This window comes from Equus quagga, chromosome 15, assembly GCF_021613505.1.
Source record: "Equus quagga isolate Etosha38 chromosome 15, UCLA_HA_Equagga_1.0, whole genome shotgun sequence".
Classification (NCBI taxonomy): Eukaryota; Metazoa; Chordata; class Mammalia; order Perissodactyla; family Equidae; genus Equus; species Equus quagga.
In genome coordinates this window covers 73,995,655-74,010,566 of record NC_060281.1, presented here as the reverse complement: position 1 = coordinate 74,010,566, position 14,912 = coordinate 73,995,655, and the positions used below count along the sequence as shown (strand labels likewise).

At 54.5% G+C, this 14,912-nt stretch overlaps 2 protein-coding genes across 2 annotated transcripts in view; both read right to left on the bottom strand.

Moving 5' to 3' along the window:
- The window catches only part of DTX1 (deltex E3 ubiquitin ligase 1), a 34,846-nt gene extending 33,868 nt beyond the window's left edge, over window positions 1-978 (bottom strand). The window contains exon 1 of the mRNA XM_046641025.1: window positions 713-978. Coding sequence (XP_046496981.1) covers window positions 713-971 — 259 coding nt within the window. The 5' untranslated portion in view covers window positions 972-978. The remainder of the gene's footprint in view (window positions 1-712) is intronic.
- Window positions 979-1,248: 270 nt separating this feature from the next.
- LOC124227136 (sterile alpha motif domain-containing protein 1-like) lies at window positions 1,249-3,724 on the bottom strand. Its single transcript, XM_046641024.1, has 3 exons — window positions 3,665-3,724; window positions 2,212-2,575; window positions 1,249-1,685 (listed from the first exon to the last, which is right to left on the bottom strand). Exons 1-3 carry the CDS (start codon window positions 3,722-3,724, stop codon window positions 1,249-1,251), a joined length of 861 nt encoding a protein of 286 aa, XP_046496980.1.
- Window positions 3,725-14,912: the final 11,188 nt, after the last annotated feature.

Below are 14,912 nucleotides of genomic sequence, written 5' to 3'. Positions count from 1 at the left end.
ATCACATCACCCCAACACCACTAACCTCTGCCCCCCATCATCACCACTGCTATGACATCACCCCAACACCACCAACCTCCACCCCCATCTTTACCCACTGCCATCACATCACCCCAACACCACCAACCCCCCATCATTACCACTGTCTTCACACCACCCCAACACCACCAACACTTGGAGCCAGGACAGGACACCAGTCAAGAGCTCTGGCTCTGAAATTCAATTGCCTGGGCTTCAATTCCAGTTCTGATTTAAATCACTCAGACTCAGTTTCTTCATCTGCAAAATGGGACGACTACTACTACTAATACAATACTCAGACTTACTGTCTGTGATTGGAAAAATCCAATGAGGAAGCACATGGAAAGCCCTTCAACTGTGAGAGACATCGATCCAACCATTTTGCAGATGAGGAAACTGAGGTTCAGAGAGGTGATATAACTTTTGCATAGCCCTACAACTAATCTAAGAGGCTGGACTGGAACCCAAGTCTTAAGCTGGACTAGGCTAGGCTGTCCCTTTTTGGGGGCAGGGAGGTCAGATCGGCAGATGGACCTTCTGGCATTTCCAGGCTCCCTCGAGGGGTGGTGGGGGCGTTTCTGCATTCCACCAGGAAAGGTGGTGGTGTGGCAGTGCTGGTGGTAGCGTCTGTGTCTTGGCCCGGCCCGGCAGGTGTGTGTGTGGGGGGGCAAGGGATAGTGAGTCTGCTCACCTGTGTCCTGGCGAAACTGGTGCATGGACTGCAGGTCGATGATGTAGGGCACCAGCTGGGCGTCCACCTGCCCCAGGACCACAGAACCACGGGCGTCCTCCTTGAGCACGTTCTCGATGTGGTGGCATACAGTGGCCGTGTAGGGCCGCCAGCGGCTGTGCTCATTCAGCCACTCCCACACCACCACCCGGGCCACATTCTGCGGTGGGAAGCCCAGCCCGTTCCCGGGCATCATGATGCCCTGGCCTGGCCGTGACATGGCCGCTGTTGCCTCAGGGGCCAGGACCCCACGACCACGGGCCCAGCTCCTCCTGGGCCTGGGAGCAGGCGGGAACTTCCTCTCTCCCTAGGGGTGCAGTAAGGACTGTCCAGCCTCCCTTCTAACTCCTGGTCCTCTTGGAGGCCCAGAGGCCTGAGTTAAAGGCGTGTGGGGCAGTGTTCCAGCTCCAAGGACCCCTTCCGGGCAGGCAGCACGGTCTCAGATAAAGCTGCTGCTCTGCAAAGCAAGGCTTCCTTCTGATGGGGGAACCGGTGCCCTAAATGCCTTGGTTCCCTCGGCTCAGATGCGAGAGTGAGGCAGCGGCCTCTACTCTAGGTCCCGTCTCTTCCCTGCTGGTCTCCCGTCCTTCTTCCGGCGCCCAGGGCCTGTCACCCAGAAGGCCGGGCCCCAGCCTGCTCTCTGCAGCGCCCAGCCAGCCCTCCGCGCTCCCAATTGCGTCCCAGACCCTGAGCTTGGCTTCAGTGGGGCTGCTTGCCTGGTCTCGGGTCCGCCCCACCGACGGCTCCTGCTGAAGGGGGCGTCCCTGTACCCCCTGTCCCCGCTCCACGGCGTCCTGGAAGGCCTGGTGGCTGAAGAACGCCCGGGGGAGGGGTGCGGCGCCTACCTCCGGGCTGCGGCTCTGGAGCTGGGCGAGGGGACGAGGGGGGCGGGGGCCCGTGGGCACGCCCCACCCCACTCGTGCTTGCGACCTGCCTGGAGACAAGAAGGGGAGAGGGCCCTTTAAGAATAGAGCGCGGCACCCCCTCCCCCTTCCCGGGAGAGCGAAAGGCTGAGAACGATGGGGAACCGGGGGGGGGGGGGGGGGGGGGGGGGGGGGGGGGCGCCAGGGGGGCTAAAGGGGGTCGCCGGCCACGTTCCCCTGGGGCAGGCCCGAAGGGAGGGCTGGGGCTGGGGGCGCGATTTGCCGAGACTCCTAACCTGCGGAGCCCCCTCCTCGGCTCCCCGAGCGCTCCCCTCCCCCGAGGCCCGCGCCCGGCCGGGGATGCAGGATGCGCGGGGATGCGCGGGGATGTGCGAGGATGCGCGGCGCGGCGCTGCAGGCGCGGCCCAAGGCCCCTCGGGGGTCGCGTCACCGAAGAGGTGAAGCCCGGAGCTGGATCATCGGTGCCTCCCGCCCTTGGGGTAACGGCCCCCCTTCCGCAGCCCAGACCTCCCCAAAGCGCGCGTGGGTCCCCCGCAGGAGCCGGGGGTGGGGTCCCCAAGCACCCCGCGCTCTCACCGCCTGTCCTCTGCTCTGCCTCCTTCTCGGCTCGCGCTTCAGCTCCGCCGCCTCCTGGGCTCCCCCCGGAGTGGGAGGGAGCCGCGGTCCCGCCTCCGCGCCTTTTCCCTCCCAGGCCTGGCGGCCGCCGCGCTGGGAAACTGGGCTTTCCGCGCGCGGACAGACTAGTCCGCCGACCGACGGACGCATGAGCCGCTGCCGGGCGCCGGGATCCCGCGGGTGGGAGGCGGCAGCGGCCGCGCTCAGGGGAGGAAAGGGGGAGGGGGCGGGGAAGGAGGAAGGGGAGGAGACAGATCAAGGCCCTGAGCGCCGCTGGTGCGGACACGTGAGTCCTGGGGCGCCCCAAATCCTCAGCTAGGCCCACCTGGGACCCCAGGAGGTCTCCTCAGCCCAGGCAGGGCGCAAGGCATGGAGTAGGGTATCTATTCAAGCAGGGGTCGCCTGCTTGAATTCTAGTCATCTTTACATCCCAGTTGCCCAATCCAGGGCCTGGCATACAATAGGTGCTCAATAAATGCTTGAATGAATGAATAAATCCAGAGATTGTTTAAAGAAACATCTTAAAGGTAGCCTTCTCTTCTCCTTCCACTATTCTGGGAGAGAAGGATCGGGAGGGCCTGGCAAGGCCCATTTCAGAGCCAAATGGAATCGTGGAATCTGAGTGTACATATGGGAAGACAGGGCCCAGAGAGGGTAAGAAACAGGCTCAGGATCACACAGCAGCTTAGAGCAGAGCCCAGACAGGAGCCCAGAGCCGCTGCTTCTCCCAGTACCCAATTAGCCAGCCCAGAGCCCACTTCCTCAGAGCACCCAGCTGCTTCAGCTTACCGGGAGTAGCAACAGCATCCGCCTCCCAGGGAGGTGGGAGGGACCTAGGCCAGGAGGCAGAGACCTTAGAGGAAGGCCAGGGCAGACCCTCTGCCATCTCATGCACAGATGCCTGCAAATAATTGGCGCTCAGTAAATGCTGGGTGGGGGTGGCCGGACAGCAAGGGAGGCAGGTGGGGCAGCAGCTCAAGCGTTAACAGGATGCCGCTCTCCCTCTGGCAAGCTGGCTGCAGCTGAGGACACACACCAGCTGGGAGGGGCTGGACCACCCGGGGCCTGTGGGTGTTTAGATTAGGGGAGATGAAGGATGCCTGGGCGGCAGACGGGGGGTCAGCGGGCTGTTTGGGAGCCTGCCCAGAGCGGCCCACGCGCCCCTTCCTCCCCGGGGCAGATGGCGATAAACTAAGTGAGGTCAGGGCAGGCTGCACAGGGGCACTTTCCCAGAACCGAGTCCAGTTCCCCAGCCGGCTGGAGTGGCTGCCCCTCCCCAGGCCCCTGCTCCATCCTGCAGCCTGGTGCCTGATGGGCTTTCCCAGACTGGCTCAGGGATTCTGCTTGCTGGCGCCTGCCACGCACTAAACAGAGAGGCTCTGTCTGAGGGCAGGGCCAGCCCTGCAGCTCCAACGGGATCACTGAGCTCTAGGGTTTTCGCCTGGCGTCCACTGATGGCTTTCCGGAGGTCCATGCAGGCCCCCTCTCCCATTACAGACACACTTAGGTGTCTGCATTTTTCTGGGAAGAAGGCTCTGGCACTCAGAGATTCTTCTCCAGGGAGGCTGTGACCCAAAAGATTCAGAGCTGATGCTCAACAACCTTATGTTACAGAAGTGGATCTGAGGGCCCCAGGGTGGGGAAGAGACTGGCTCAAGGGCACATGGAAATTTAGCAGCAAGTTGGAAAGAAGAACCGAAGACTCCAGACTGTATAACGCTATTTAAGTTCTAAGGAAAGGTCACCACCTCCGGGAAGCCTTCCCTGAGCTCATCCCATCTTTCTCTGCTCCTCTGCCCAGACCTTGCTGTGACACCCTGTATCACCATTGGCCACTTCAGTGGACTCCGTCCCTGCCAGAGTGAGAAGTCCATGAGGTCAGAGACTGTGTCTTATTCACTTTGGTGTGATGTGGCTGGTGCTCCTTACATAAAGGTTATTGTTTATTGGGTGCTTGTTATGTGCTAGACACTTAGATAGTACTCACGACTCTGCACAACTGCCCCACAAGGTAGGCGACGTTGTCTTATTTGACAGATGGAGAAACCTTGGAGGTTAAGTGTCTTGCCCGAGTTCCCAGGGGGAGGAAGTGGTGGATCTGGGATTTGACTAGCAAACCCGGCTGTACCTGCCCCTGCACGATGCCGCCTCTGTGTGTGTTTGGGGACATTAGAATGGCATCCAGCTGAGGATCTGCGGCAGATCCTGGTGGCCCCTCTCCACTGGGCTCTGGGACATGTGGAAGTGCAAAGGCCCGGCCCCAGGGAGAAAGGGATTCTGAGGAGGGGAATGGAACTCGGCCTTCAAGGAGCCCACCACCCGCTGGGGAGAAGGCCCAAACATCAACGGGGAAGCCCAGAGAACAAAAGCGATCAATCATGAACTCTTTTCAAAAATTCGTCTGTGCGTATTGCACCCCTAGAAAAAGAATCTTGGGATTTTCTCTTCTGTTTTTGTCTTGCTTCCTCGCGGCCATGATACTCGCTGAGGTCATCAGGGCAAGCAAATCAAGCCGGCAAGATGGGAGAAGGTTATCCTGCCACTTTTGTAGACCTTTGAGATACACATCAAATCTGGGGCTGATCACACTTATTTAAGCTGCATGTGAGGTTAGCGACGATTTCCTCAGCTTCGTGACCTCAATGACTTCAAATTCGTCGATGTAACCATGGTTATGGTCACCGTTAGAAGCCAGATGAGGGTTTTGAAGCACGACCCAGAGGGACCTGGGGTTTGCCTCTCTCTTCTCAGTACTGTCGATGCTCTTGAGAGCATCAGTCAGGATGTTATGTGCACTGTTATGGTAGCATGGAAAGATGGCAGCAAGAGGTGAACTCATTTTTTTGTTCTCGTATCCATTATCTATTCATCCATCCATCCATCCTTGCGTCCATTCATCTATACATTCATCTGTGCAAATGATTTTTCCTCCCTCCCTGCCTTCCTTCTTCTCCCCCCATCACTTCCTCCTAACCACCCATCCCTCCATCCATCTACACTCATCTATCTGTCCATCCATTCATCCAAAAGATACCGGCCCTCGCCTCTGAGCCGGACACTGGACTACGCGCTGAGACACAGAGATAACCAAAACAGCGTAGTTCCTGCTCTCCTGTGTCTCCGAGTCTAGTGAGAGGGGGAGACATGAATTGAAGCATCACACAAAGTTGATTATGAAATTTTGCAAGAGCCATGAAGGAGAAGTTCAGGCTATCCTGAGGGCCTCTAACAGGCGTCCTACCAGGTCTCGGGAGCCACGGAGGGCTTCTCAGAGGAGGTGACATTTCAGCTACTCCCTGAAGGATCCATGATCTTCATGTGGTCAAGCGGGTGGGAGGAGGAACAGAGGGAACAGAGATGTGCAAAGGCCCAGAGGTGGCAAAGAGCTTAGTGTGTCAGAGCAACCGCTGGGAGGCTGTAGTGGCCACTGAGGAGGGAGCAGGGGAGAGCCTGGGGCAAGAAGACGTGGGCGAGGCCTTGTGAGCCCCAGTGTGGGCTTGGGATTTTTATGCTAAGAGCCACGGGGAGTTACGGAAGGGGAAGGCCCACGCTGAGAACCTCTGCTTTAGTTCCCCTGGGGGTAGTAGTCTTCCCAGTGGTCCTTCCCCTGGGTTTGGGGATTGAAGCTGAGAGGGGGCCGAATGAGCCGTCTCCAGCCCATTGGGCCCATAGGACATACTATGAGCTCTCAGGTCTCATGTGGGCCACCCACTTGTTCATTCAATCAGAAAATGTTGATTGAGCACCTACTGTGTGCCAGACGCTATTCCAGGCCCTGGGGATGAGATAGTGGGTAAAAGAGACAAAAGTCCCCATTCTCCCAGAGCTGACATTTGGGGGAGGGGTGGAGTTAGGCAGTAAACAAATGCGTAAATAAAATACATAGTCGATCACAGTGGAGAAAATAGAGGCCTCGCAACACGGCCCGGGGATGTGAATGGGCGCAGCCTTGCTGGGAACGGCCTGGCCTTGTTGCCTAAAGCTGAGCCTGGGCACAGCCTAGGACCCAGCCCTTCTACTCCGAAGTGTGCAGAAGTCCCTGCCCATTGACAAGAGGAGTCACGTGGAAGAATATTCACAGGGGTTCTGATCACAGAGGCCAAAATTGGAAAGCAGCCACACGCCCGTTGATGGGAGAGCAGATGAAGAAATTCCCCCAGTGAAATATTGCATGGCAGTCAAAAGGAAGGAAGCAGAACCATACGCCACAATACAGACGGATCTCTGAGGCAGAATAGCCCATGAAGGATGTCCCATCGCGTAAACATGATACCTTCATACAAAGTTGAAGCAGCTAAAATTATATGCACGTATGCAATAACGAGCTCTACAAAGGAAGCAGGGGAGGTTAAACACGGGACTCAGGATGAGGATTATGGTAGGGGATGGGATGCTGGGGTAGGGGGAACCACGTGGTTTGGTGTAGGTCATTGTCAAGATTCTAGTTTCTGTTTTGGGTGGTTTCACAGGTGTTTATTACCTTATGAAAATTAATCATTAAAAGCTGATAAGACTGGGTTGTGAAGCAAGGATTACGATAAACCCGTTTTTTTGTGAAGCAGAGTTAAAGGAGAAAAGCACGCACACAGGAGAGGGGCCACAGCACGCGTGCAGCAGAGGCAGGCTGCAGTTTTCAATCAATAGGTTAAGGAAGGCATCTGAGCCAAGGCCTGAAGGAGGGAGGTAGTGAGCCATGGGGCAGGTTTAGGGAAGAGTGTCCCAGACAGAGGGCACAGCAAGTGCAAAGGCCCTGAGGTGGGAGCATGCTTGGCATGCTCTAAGAATGGCAGACGGTCGGGGCTGGAGGGAGTGAGTGTGGGCAGGTGTCCTGGAGATGACCTGCGGGGAGCGGAGGAAGAAAGCAGGCTTAGGGAGGGGGAGAGAGAATGGGGAGGAAAGGGAGGACATTTCAGGGTTCCGAGAAGGGCCCAGTTCCTGAGTCTGCTCTTCTCAGCGATTTGCTGTTCAACTTTTCACTGGATTCCATGAGACCCTTCAGTTTCCTTGAGGCAGTTTAACTGAGTTTCTCTGACTGGAAACCCAGTGCGTCCCACCTGGGTGAATCGCTGACGCTGTGCCCAGAGGGCCCGGCGCTGGTTTCTTCAGGAGAGGTTTCTTAAGAGAAGATGCAAACCAGAGAGTGGAGGCTGGGCCGTGGGAAAGCGCTAAGAGGCGGGAGGAGGCCGGGCCAGCACGGATCCGACCCGGGTGTGGGATGGGGATCAGCCCGTTCACGGAGCGCCTCCTGCACCAGGGGTTTTTGAAGCTCTTCAGTCCTGCCCGGTGTCCTTACAGACTTTACAGACGGAGAGACGCAGGCCCCGGGCGGTTAGGACATGCAGGTGAGCAGCTGAGCCTGGAAAGCCCAGGTCTCTGACCTTGACCTTGAAGCTGTCCTGTCTGGGATAAGAGGTCTCTGACCCGTTTCCGCTGCGGCGTCCCCTCATCTTTGGGTAACCTGGGGGCAGGTGAGTCCTTGTCACCTGTGCCTCTTCCCCAGCCTCCGGGCAACCCAGAGGCCTGCGGGCAGCTAGGCGGGGTGGGCACGCCCCACCCAGGCCTCCCTGTGTCTCCAGCACAGAGGGAAGGGACCCGGAGAAAGAAGGGGCTCAGAGTCGGGGGGATGGGGACGGGGTGGGAGGGCGGTGCGGCCGCGGCGGGGCTCCCGCGGAGCTGGTGCATCCGGGCAGGGCGCGGGGAGGAGAGGGGAGCGCTAACTTTCTCCAGGACCCTCGCACCTTCCCTCTGCACACCGCCAGCTCGGGGCGTGGGACGAAGCAGGGAGGACTGTGAAGCGGAATAGGAGCGGGCGCACACTGCCCCCTGGTGGCCTATGTTTGGGCCGTTGCCCTAATGCTGGAGGGATTTCCAGAGAACTCATTTTTATTTATTTTTTTATTGTGTCGAAAACCATAACATACAATGTATCACCTTAACCGTTCCTAAGTGTGCAGTTCGGTAGTGTTAAGTATGTTCGCATTGTTGTGCAACCATCTCCAGAACTTCTTCATCTTGCAAGACGGAATCTCTCTATCCGTTCAACACGCCCCATCCCCATCCGCCAGTCCCCGCCACCAGCGTGCCGCTTTCTGTGTCTGTGTCTGTGACTACTCTAGAAACGTCAAGTGAATGGCATTATACAGCGCTCGTCTTTTTGTGGCTGGCTTATTTCACTTAGCGTAATGTCCTCAAGCTTCACCCATGTTGCAGCCTGCGTCAGAATTTCCTTAAGCCTGAGTAGTGTTTCATTGTACGTATGCACCACATTTTACGTGTCCGTTCAGCCATTGGTGGACACTTGGCTTACTTCCATCTCTTGGCTGTTGTGAATAACGCTGCTATGAACGTGGGTGTGCAACTATCTCTTTGAGACCCTGATTTCACTTCTTTTCGGTCTGTACCTGGAAGTGGAATTGCTGGATCATATGTCCTATGAAATGAATTGTGTCCCCCGCTAAGTTCATATGTTGCAGCCCTACCCTGGAGTATGGCTGTATTTGGAGACATGGCTGTTGGGGGGTAATTAAGGTTAAAGGAGGTCGTGAGGGCAGGGCCCTAATCCAATAGGACTGGTGGCTTTATAAGAAGAGGAAGAGAGAGTGTGTGTTTCTCTCCTCCCCTGTCCTCACTCACTCGCTGAGGAGAGGCCGTGTGAGGACACAACGGGAAGGCAGCCATCCACAAGCCAGGAAGGGAGCCTTCACCAAACCCAGCCACGCTGGTACCCTGATCTGCAACAGCTAGCCCCTAGAACTGCGAGAAAATGCATTTCTGTAGCTTAAACCTATATTTCTATGACATTTTGTTATGGCAGCCTGAGCTGACAAATACAACATGGTAATTCTATCTTTAATTTTTTGAGGAACCGTCGTACTGTTATCCACAGCAGCTGCACCATTTTGCATTCCCAACAAGGGTGCACAAGGGTTCCAATTTCTCTACATCCTCCCCAACACTTGTTCTTTTCTTTTTTTTTTTTTTGAGGAAGATTAGCCCTGAGCTAACATCTGCTGCCATTCCTCCTCTTTTTGCTGAGGAAGACTGGCCCTGAGCTAACATCCGTGTCCATCTTCCTCTATTTTATACGTGGGACGCCTACCACAGCTTGGCTTGACAAGTGGTGCGTAGGTCCACACCTGGGATCCGAACCATTGAACCACAGGCTTCCGAAGCAGAACGTGCAAACTTAACCACTGCGCCACCAGGCTGGCCAAGTTATTTTCTGTTTTTTTGATAGTAGCCATCCTAATGGGTTTTCCAGGAAGTTTTTTTCCTGACAACTCGGTGAGGGCTCCCTGTGTGCCAGCCCCAGGCTAAGTGCATCTCGTGCTTTCTGTCATGTAACCTTTGTGTTAGCCTGATGGTGAAAGTGTTACAGGTGAGGACACTGAGGGTTGAAGGGACAAGTGACTAGCTTAGTGTCACCAGCGAGTAAGTGCTAGGTCCATCAGGGGTTCACACTTGGTTGTGTCTCTCTACAGCTCAGGTTCTTGACAGAAACCTTATTAATCTTGATGATGATGATTCTAATGATGACAGCTGGTGGGTACAGAGCATTATCTCTGTGCCCGGCACTATCCTCCACTTTTTACATACATTTTATAGCCCACTTAAGCTTTGTAACAACCCTCTGAGATATGTGCTATTATTATCCGCATTTTACAGATGAGAAAACCAAGGCACAGAAAACTCAAGTTGTTGCTTCAAGTTATATGGCCACTAAATAGGAAAGCCAGGATTTGAACCCAGTGTCCTATTCTGCCTTTGTATGGATGCACATAGCTTCAAAAAATCCCACCTACGAAAACCCAAATTCTCCCAAAGGGAAAGTGAGGCAGGATTTGCTGCAGTAAAAGCACGACATGCATAGCTCTCCTGTGTGTGCGTGATACCGGACAGTTTGCAAAAGACTTTCACGGCTCAGCGGCATGAGGCCTCACGCCATCTTTGTTGAGGAGCGACTGCTTCTAAGTAGGAGAGGGCCTGTGGCTGACCTGAGGGGACCCCTGGGCTCCGGGAGCTGGGACTCCAACACTGGGCTCCCACGAAAAGGCCAGGCATTTGCATCGGATAAACCACGTTTGCACCCTGGCTCCTTTCCTTTTTTTTGGTTTAAATTTTTATTTTAAATTCATTCTGGGCTTACAGGGGAGTTGCAAAGAGTGCAATGAATTCTTGTCTACCTTCACCTAGATTCTTCAAATGATAACATCTTACCCTATTTGCTTTATCCTTCTATCATCTATCTATCATCCATGTGTCTTTTGTTTTTCTGAAATACTTGAGAGTAAGTTGAAACATACATATGTTTATTTTCGGAAACATTTGAGACTAAGTTGCACATACGCTATTCCTTTACAATATCCATATGTATTCCCCGATACAAAGGAATTCTTCTGCCCAACCACAATCAATGATTAAAATCAGGAAATCGATACAACCCGTGATCTAATCTACAGACTTGACTTAGATTTTGCCAACTGTCCCAGTAACATCCTCTATAAATAGCAGAATAACAATCATCATCGTTCCAGGCTCATGAGGGGCTTTGAGACCATTCTAGACCATTCATCTCAGCCACCCACCAACTGAGGCAGGTGCACGTGTGAGCTCAGCTGACCCACAGACTTACGAGAAATGATAAGTGGCTGTTGCCCTAACTCACCTATCTTTGGGGTGATTTTTCATACAGCAATAGAACTGACGGAACAGGTGCACCAACGAGGATGCTTTGGGCTGCAAGGAACAGAAAACTCAACTCAGAGTGGCTCAGACCATGAGGACACTTCTTTACTTAACAAGGAGTTCTGAGGTCAGTCGTCCCATCAAAGCCATTGTGTGAAGGATTCTCTGCAGAAACAGAACCAATGGGATGCGTGTGTGTAGAGAGATTTGTTTGTTTGTTTGAAGGAATTGGCTAATGTGATTGTGGAGACTGGCACATCTGAAATCTGCAGAGCAGGCTGAAGACTAAGGGAAGAGTTGCTTTTGCCACTGAAGTCTGAAGGCCGTCTGGAGATGGAATTTCTTCTTCCTTGGGAGAACCTCAGTCTTCAACTGATTGGATGAGGCCCACCCTCACTATGGAGGGTAATCTGCTCTACTCAAAGACTACTAATGCTAGTCACATCTAAAAATACCTTCACAGCAACATCTAGACTGGTGTTTGACCAAACATCTGGGCACCATAGTCTACTCAAGGGAACAAATAAAATTAATCATCTCAGCTATCAAGTCTCTTCCATCCTTCTGCTTTCCCATCCTTGAGATTTTGATATTTCAGCCTTAGTGTTGTCCCCTCAAGGTCACAAGATAGCTGCTGAAGCTCCAGAAATCACAATTTCAGACAGTAGTGTCCAGAGCAGAGGGGAGAAAGAAGATAAAAAAGGTGTTTTCTTTGCCCAGCTCTCTCTTCATAGGAGGACAGTCTTCCCAGAATCCCTTAGCAGGCGTCCCTGTGTGTTTAATTGGCCAGAGCCGGGTCACATGCCCACCTCTAGACCCATCACTGGCAGGGGCACGGGACGCCAGGACTGGCTTAGACCAATCAAGACTCATGCCCTGGGAATGGGTGGATCCGGGGGAGCAGGCAGAAAGGGAGGAGTGACTGGTGGGTAGCCAGCCAACTGTGCCGGCTGTGCTGGATGCTGTTGGAATGCTGAGGAGTGAACTCCTGGAAGACTGACCCTCTGCAGAAGCCAGAGGCCATAACAGAAGGCAAGTGTGTTGAGAGTCGGCTGGAGCCCCTTGGTGCGATTAGCTTTCCTGGCTTGCCCCGTGCCCTCAATAGTTAACAAGCCACCTGGAGGACCCCACCTGATCCGGTAGACAGGGCAGGTCAGCTGCAGAGGAAGAAGTGGCCACCACGAGCTGTTGTCTTCTCTGATGTGACACTCTGGTTCTGTCCCACGGCCGCCTGAGCTCTGGCCAATCCACTGACCCCTGGCCAGCCATCTGCCGTTCCTCTAGAAGCTGAGTCTGCAGGGGGAGACCATGGAGGACATGCCAGGAGATCCCCCAGCACCTAGTGTGGTGGGAGGAGGAGAATTGACCCCAGAGCTAACAGCCAGAGAGAGGTCACGCATGTGCTGAAGTGGACTGAAATTCCATCCTCATTCGTGGGACACTTCCCAAGGCTTTTCACGCTTTATTATCTTGTTTAAGTCTCCCCACAGGCCAGGGAGAAGATGTCACTCTCCTTATCGTACAGATGAGGCCCTGGAGGCCCGCAAGCTCAAAGGGCCTTGCCAAGGCCACTGTGTGCGTGTTCTGTTGCTGCTGCGACAGACGGCCTCAGACTTGGTGACTTCAAACAACACAGATTTCTTCTCTTACGGTTCTGGAGGCCAGAAGTCCTAAAACCAAGGTGTGGGCAGGTCTGCGTTCATTCTGGAGGCTTCGAGCGAGAATCCGTTCCCTTGCCATTTCCACCTTCTAGAGGCTGCCTGCATTCCTTGGCTTGTGGCCTCTTCCTCCATCCTCAAAGCCAGCAGCATAGCATCTTCCAACCTCGCTCTCTGCTTCCGTTGTCACATCATCTTTTCTCACCCTGACCTCCTGTCCCCCTCTCCTAAGGAGCCTGGTGTGGACATTGGTTCCACCCAGAGAATCCAGGATAATCCCATCATCTCGAGATCCTTGGCTTAATCACGTCTGCAGAGTCCCTTTGGCCATGTAAGGTCACACATTTATAGGCTGTGGGGATCAGGATGTGGGCGTCTTTGGGGGGCCATTACTCAGTCTGTGACAGTTACCCAGCTGAGGAGTGACTGAGATCTGAGCACCCCCCATTGCCCCTTCACCCTCCCCCTCAGCGGCTTCGCTGTGACTGCAGGACCCGACAGATCCCGGGCGTGCCCTGCACACCCCCACAGCAGCTTTTCAGTGGATCCTGCGCTGGCCATCTTTAGATAAGGGATGAACACGTGGACCCTGGAGTCTGGCTGTCTGAGCTGAAATCCTGGCTTCAACCCTTCCCAGCTGTGTGATCTTGGGAAGTTACCGCCCATCTCTGTGCCTCTGTTTTCCCATCTGTAAGATGGGAATGATGATAATAGATCCCTGTCCCATAGGTACGGAAGATGCGGACTAAGTGATTTAACGAACATAGAGTTCTTAGAACGATGTCTGGTTCGTAATAACTTCACTAAATGTTAGCCAGCTTATTTTTTATTGAAAGCATGACATTCCATCACTTCCTATCTACCAAGTTGCTTTGCTCTCTTCTAACTCTGGGGTCTGAATGTGTCGGGGTATTTAACACCAGCTGCCATAACAGACAAACCTGGAGTCTCGGTGGTTAAACGCCATCCAGGCTGGCTCCTCACTCACCTAAAGGCTCGTGAGGACGGGCAGCCCTCCTCCATTTAGAGCACATGGCCCCCGGGGTCCGTGTGGCTGGGAGGACTGAGAGGGAGTAGCTCTCTCCATCTCCCACCGGCAGCTCTCAACTGGCTCAGCTCGGAAGCGACGTGTCAGTCTCCTCACGGTCCACTGGCTGGAACTTGCTGAGGACGATCCTGGCGTGGCCTGAGGGTCAGCCCTGTGGGAGGCATAGCTTTCAACATTCTGGGTGGAAAACCGAATCTGGGTTTCATCTGGAGAAAGGAGGATGGGGCAGAAGTGGGCTGATTCATTGAGAGTTCGGCGGACCCAGGAGACCCCGTAAACGGGGGTTTTTCACCTGGGGTCCACAGACCCCTTGAACTTGGATGGAAATAAATTATATCTTTATTCTCGTCAACCTTAACTGTAGCATTTCCTTGCACTGTGAACACTGGCCACAAACGGTAGTCTGGGAGACTGTGGCGTCTGTAGACGTCGCAGATCATTTCGTGTCACATTTTGCGTGTTGGAGCTATCTCAAAAAATATGTTACCCATCACTACTGGGAGATCATGATGGTTATTAGACTGGAAGCTTCATTTTAACCAGGGCCGCAGGGCTGGGTTAATCGATGCCCCCACCCCGCGCCGAGGAGCTGCAGCTGAGGTCTGATGAGCTTGCCAGGCTGACTGGGGGATCGGTAACCCCCGGGGAGTGAGGGTCTGTCTCTGGGGTCATTACGGCTGATCATTACGGCTGCAGTGAGGGTCGCCTGGCCCAGGTCGGGTTGGGGGCTGCAACCGGGGTTCAGGGCTCAGCTGGGAGTATTTTGGAGGTTTCTCATCACTCCAGGAGAATCATTTTGTTTTTGAAACTCTGGCCATGAGAACCTTTTCTCCGGGCAATCCGAGATCTGCTATGGTTAATGAGCCCCTGAGACCCGTAGAGCTAAGGGATTAAAAGCTTAGAATTTGGAGGCGGAGAGGCCCAGGCTAGAATCCCACCAGGCTACTCACCTGCTGTGGGCCCTTGGGCCAGGGGCGTGACTTCACGGGCCTCAGTTTCCTTATTTGTAAAGTGAGAACAATGGTATCAAGCTAGACGGCAATGTTGAGGATTGAGGGCGACGGCACTCACCCTACTCTTGGCCCGAGGGAAGTGAGTGCTCAGAGCCTAGAGGCAGCTCTTATCCCAGCCTTTCACCTGGGCCCAACTGGACCACCGAGCCAGCAGCAGCGCCCCCTCCCTCCCCGTTCGCTCAGATATTGCAGCCATGGTGGGTTCCAGGCTTTCCAGTGTACTAAATCCAGCTGAGCAGCGTTGCCTGGTAACGGGGA

What these genes read in the sequence shown, in the direction of transcription:
- LOC124227136 (XM_046641024.1), bottom strand. Translation starts at nt 3,724, where the DNA reads ATGGACCTCCGGAAAGCCATCAGTGGACGCCAGGCGAAAACCCTAGAG. An exon ending in CCCTAGAGCTCAGTGATCCC is followed by an intron (nt 2,576 to 3,664) that starts GTTGGAGCTGCA and finishes CTGGGGTCCCAG; the next exon opens with GTGGGCCTAGCTGAGGATTT. An exon ending in GGCAGAGCAGAGGACAGGCG is followed by an intron (nt 1,686 to 2,211) that starts GTGAGAGCGCGG and finishes TCTTGTCTCCAG; the next exon opens with GCAGGTCGCAAGCACGAGTG.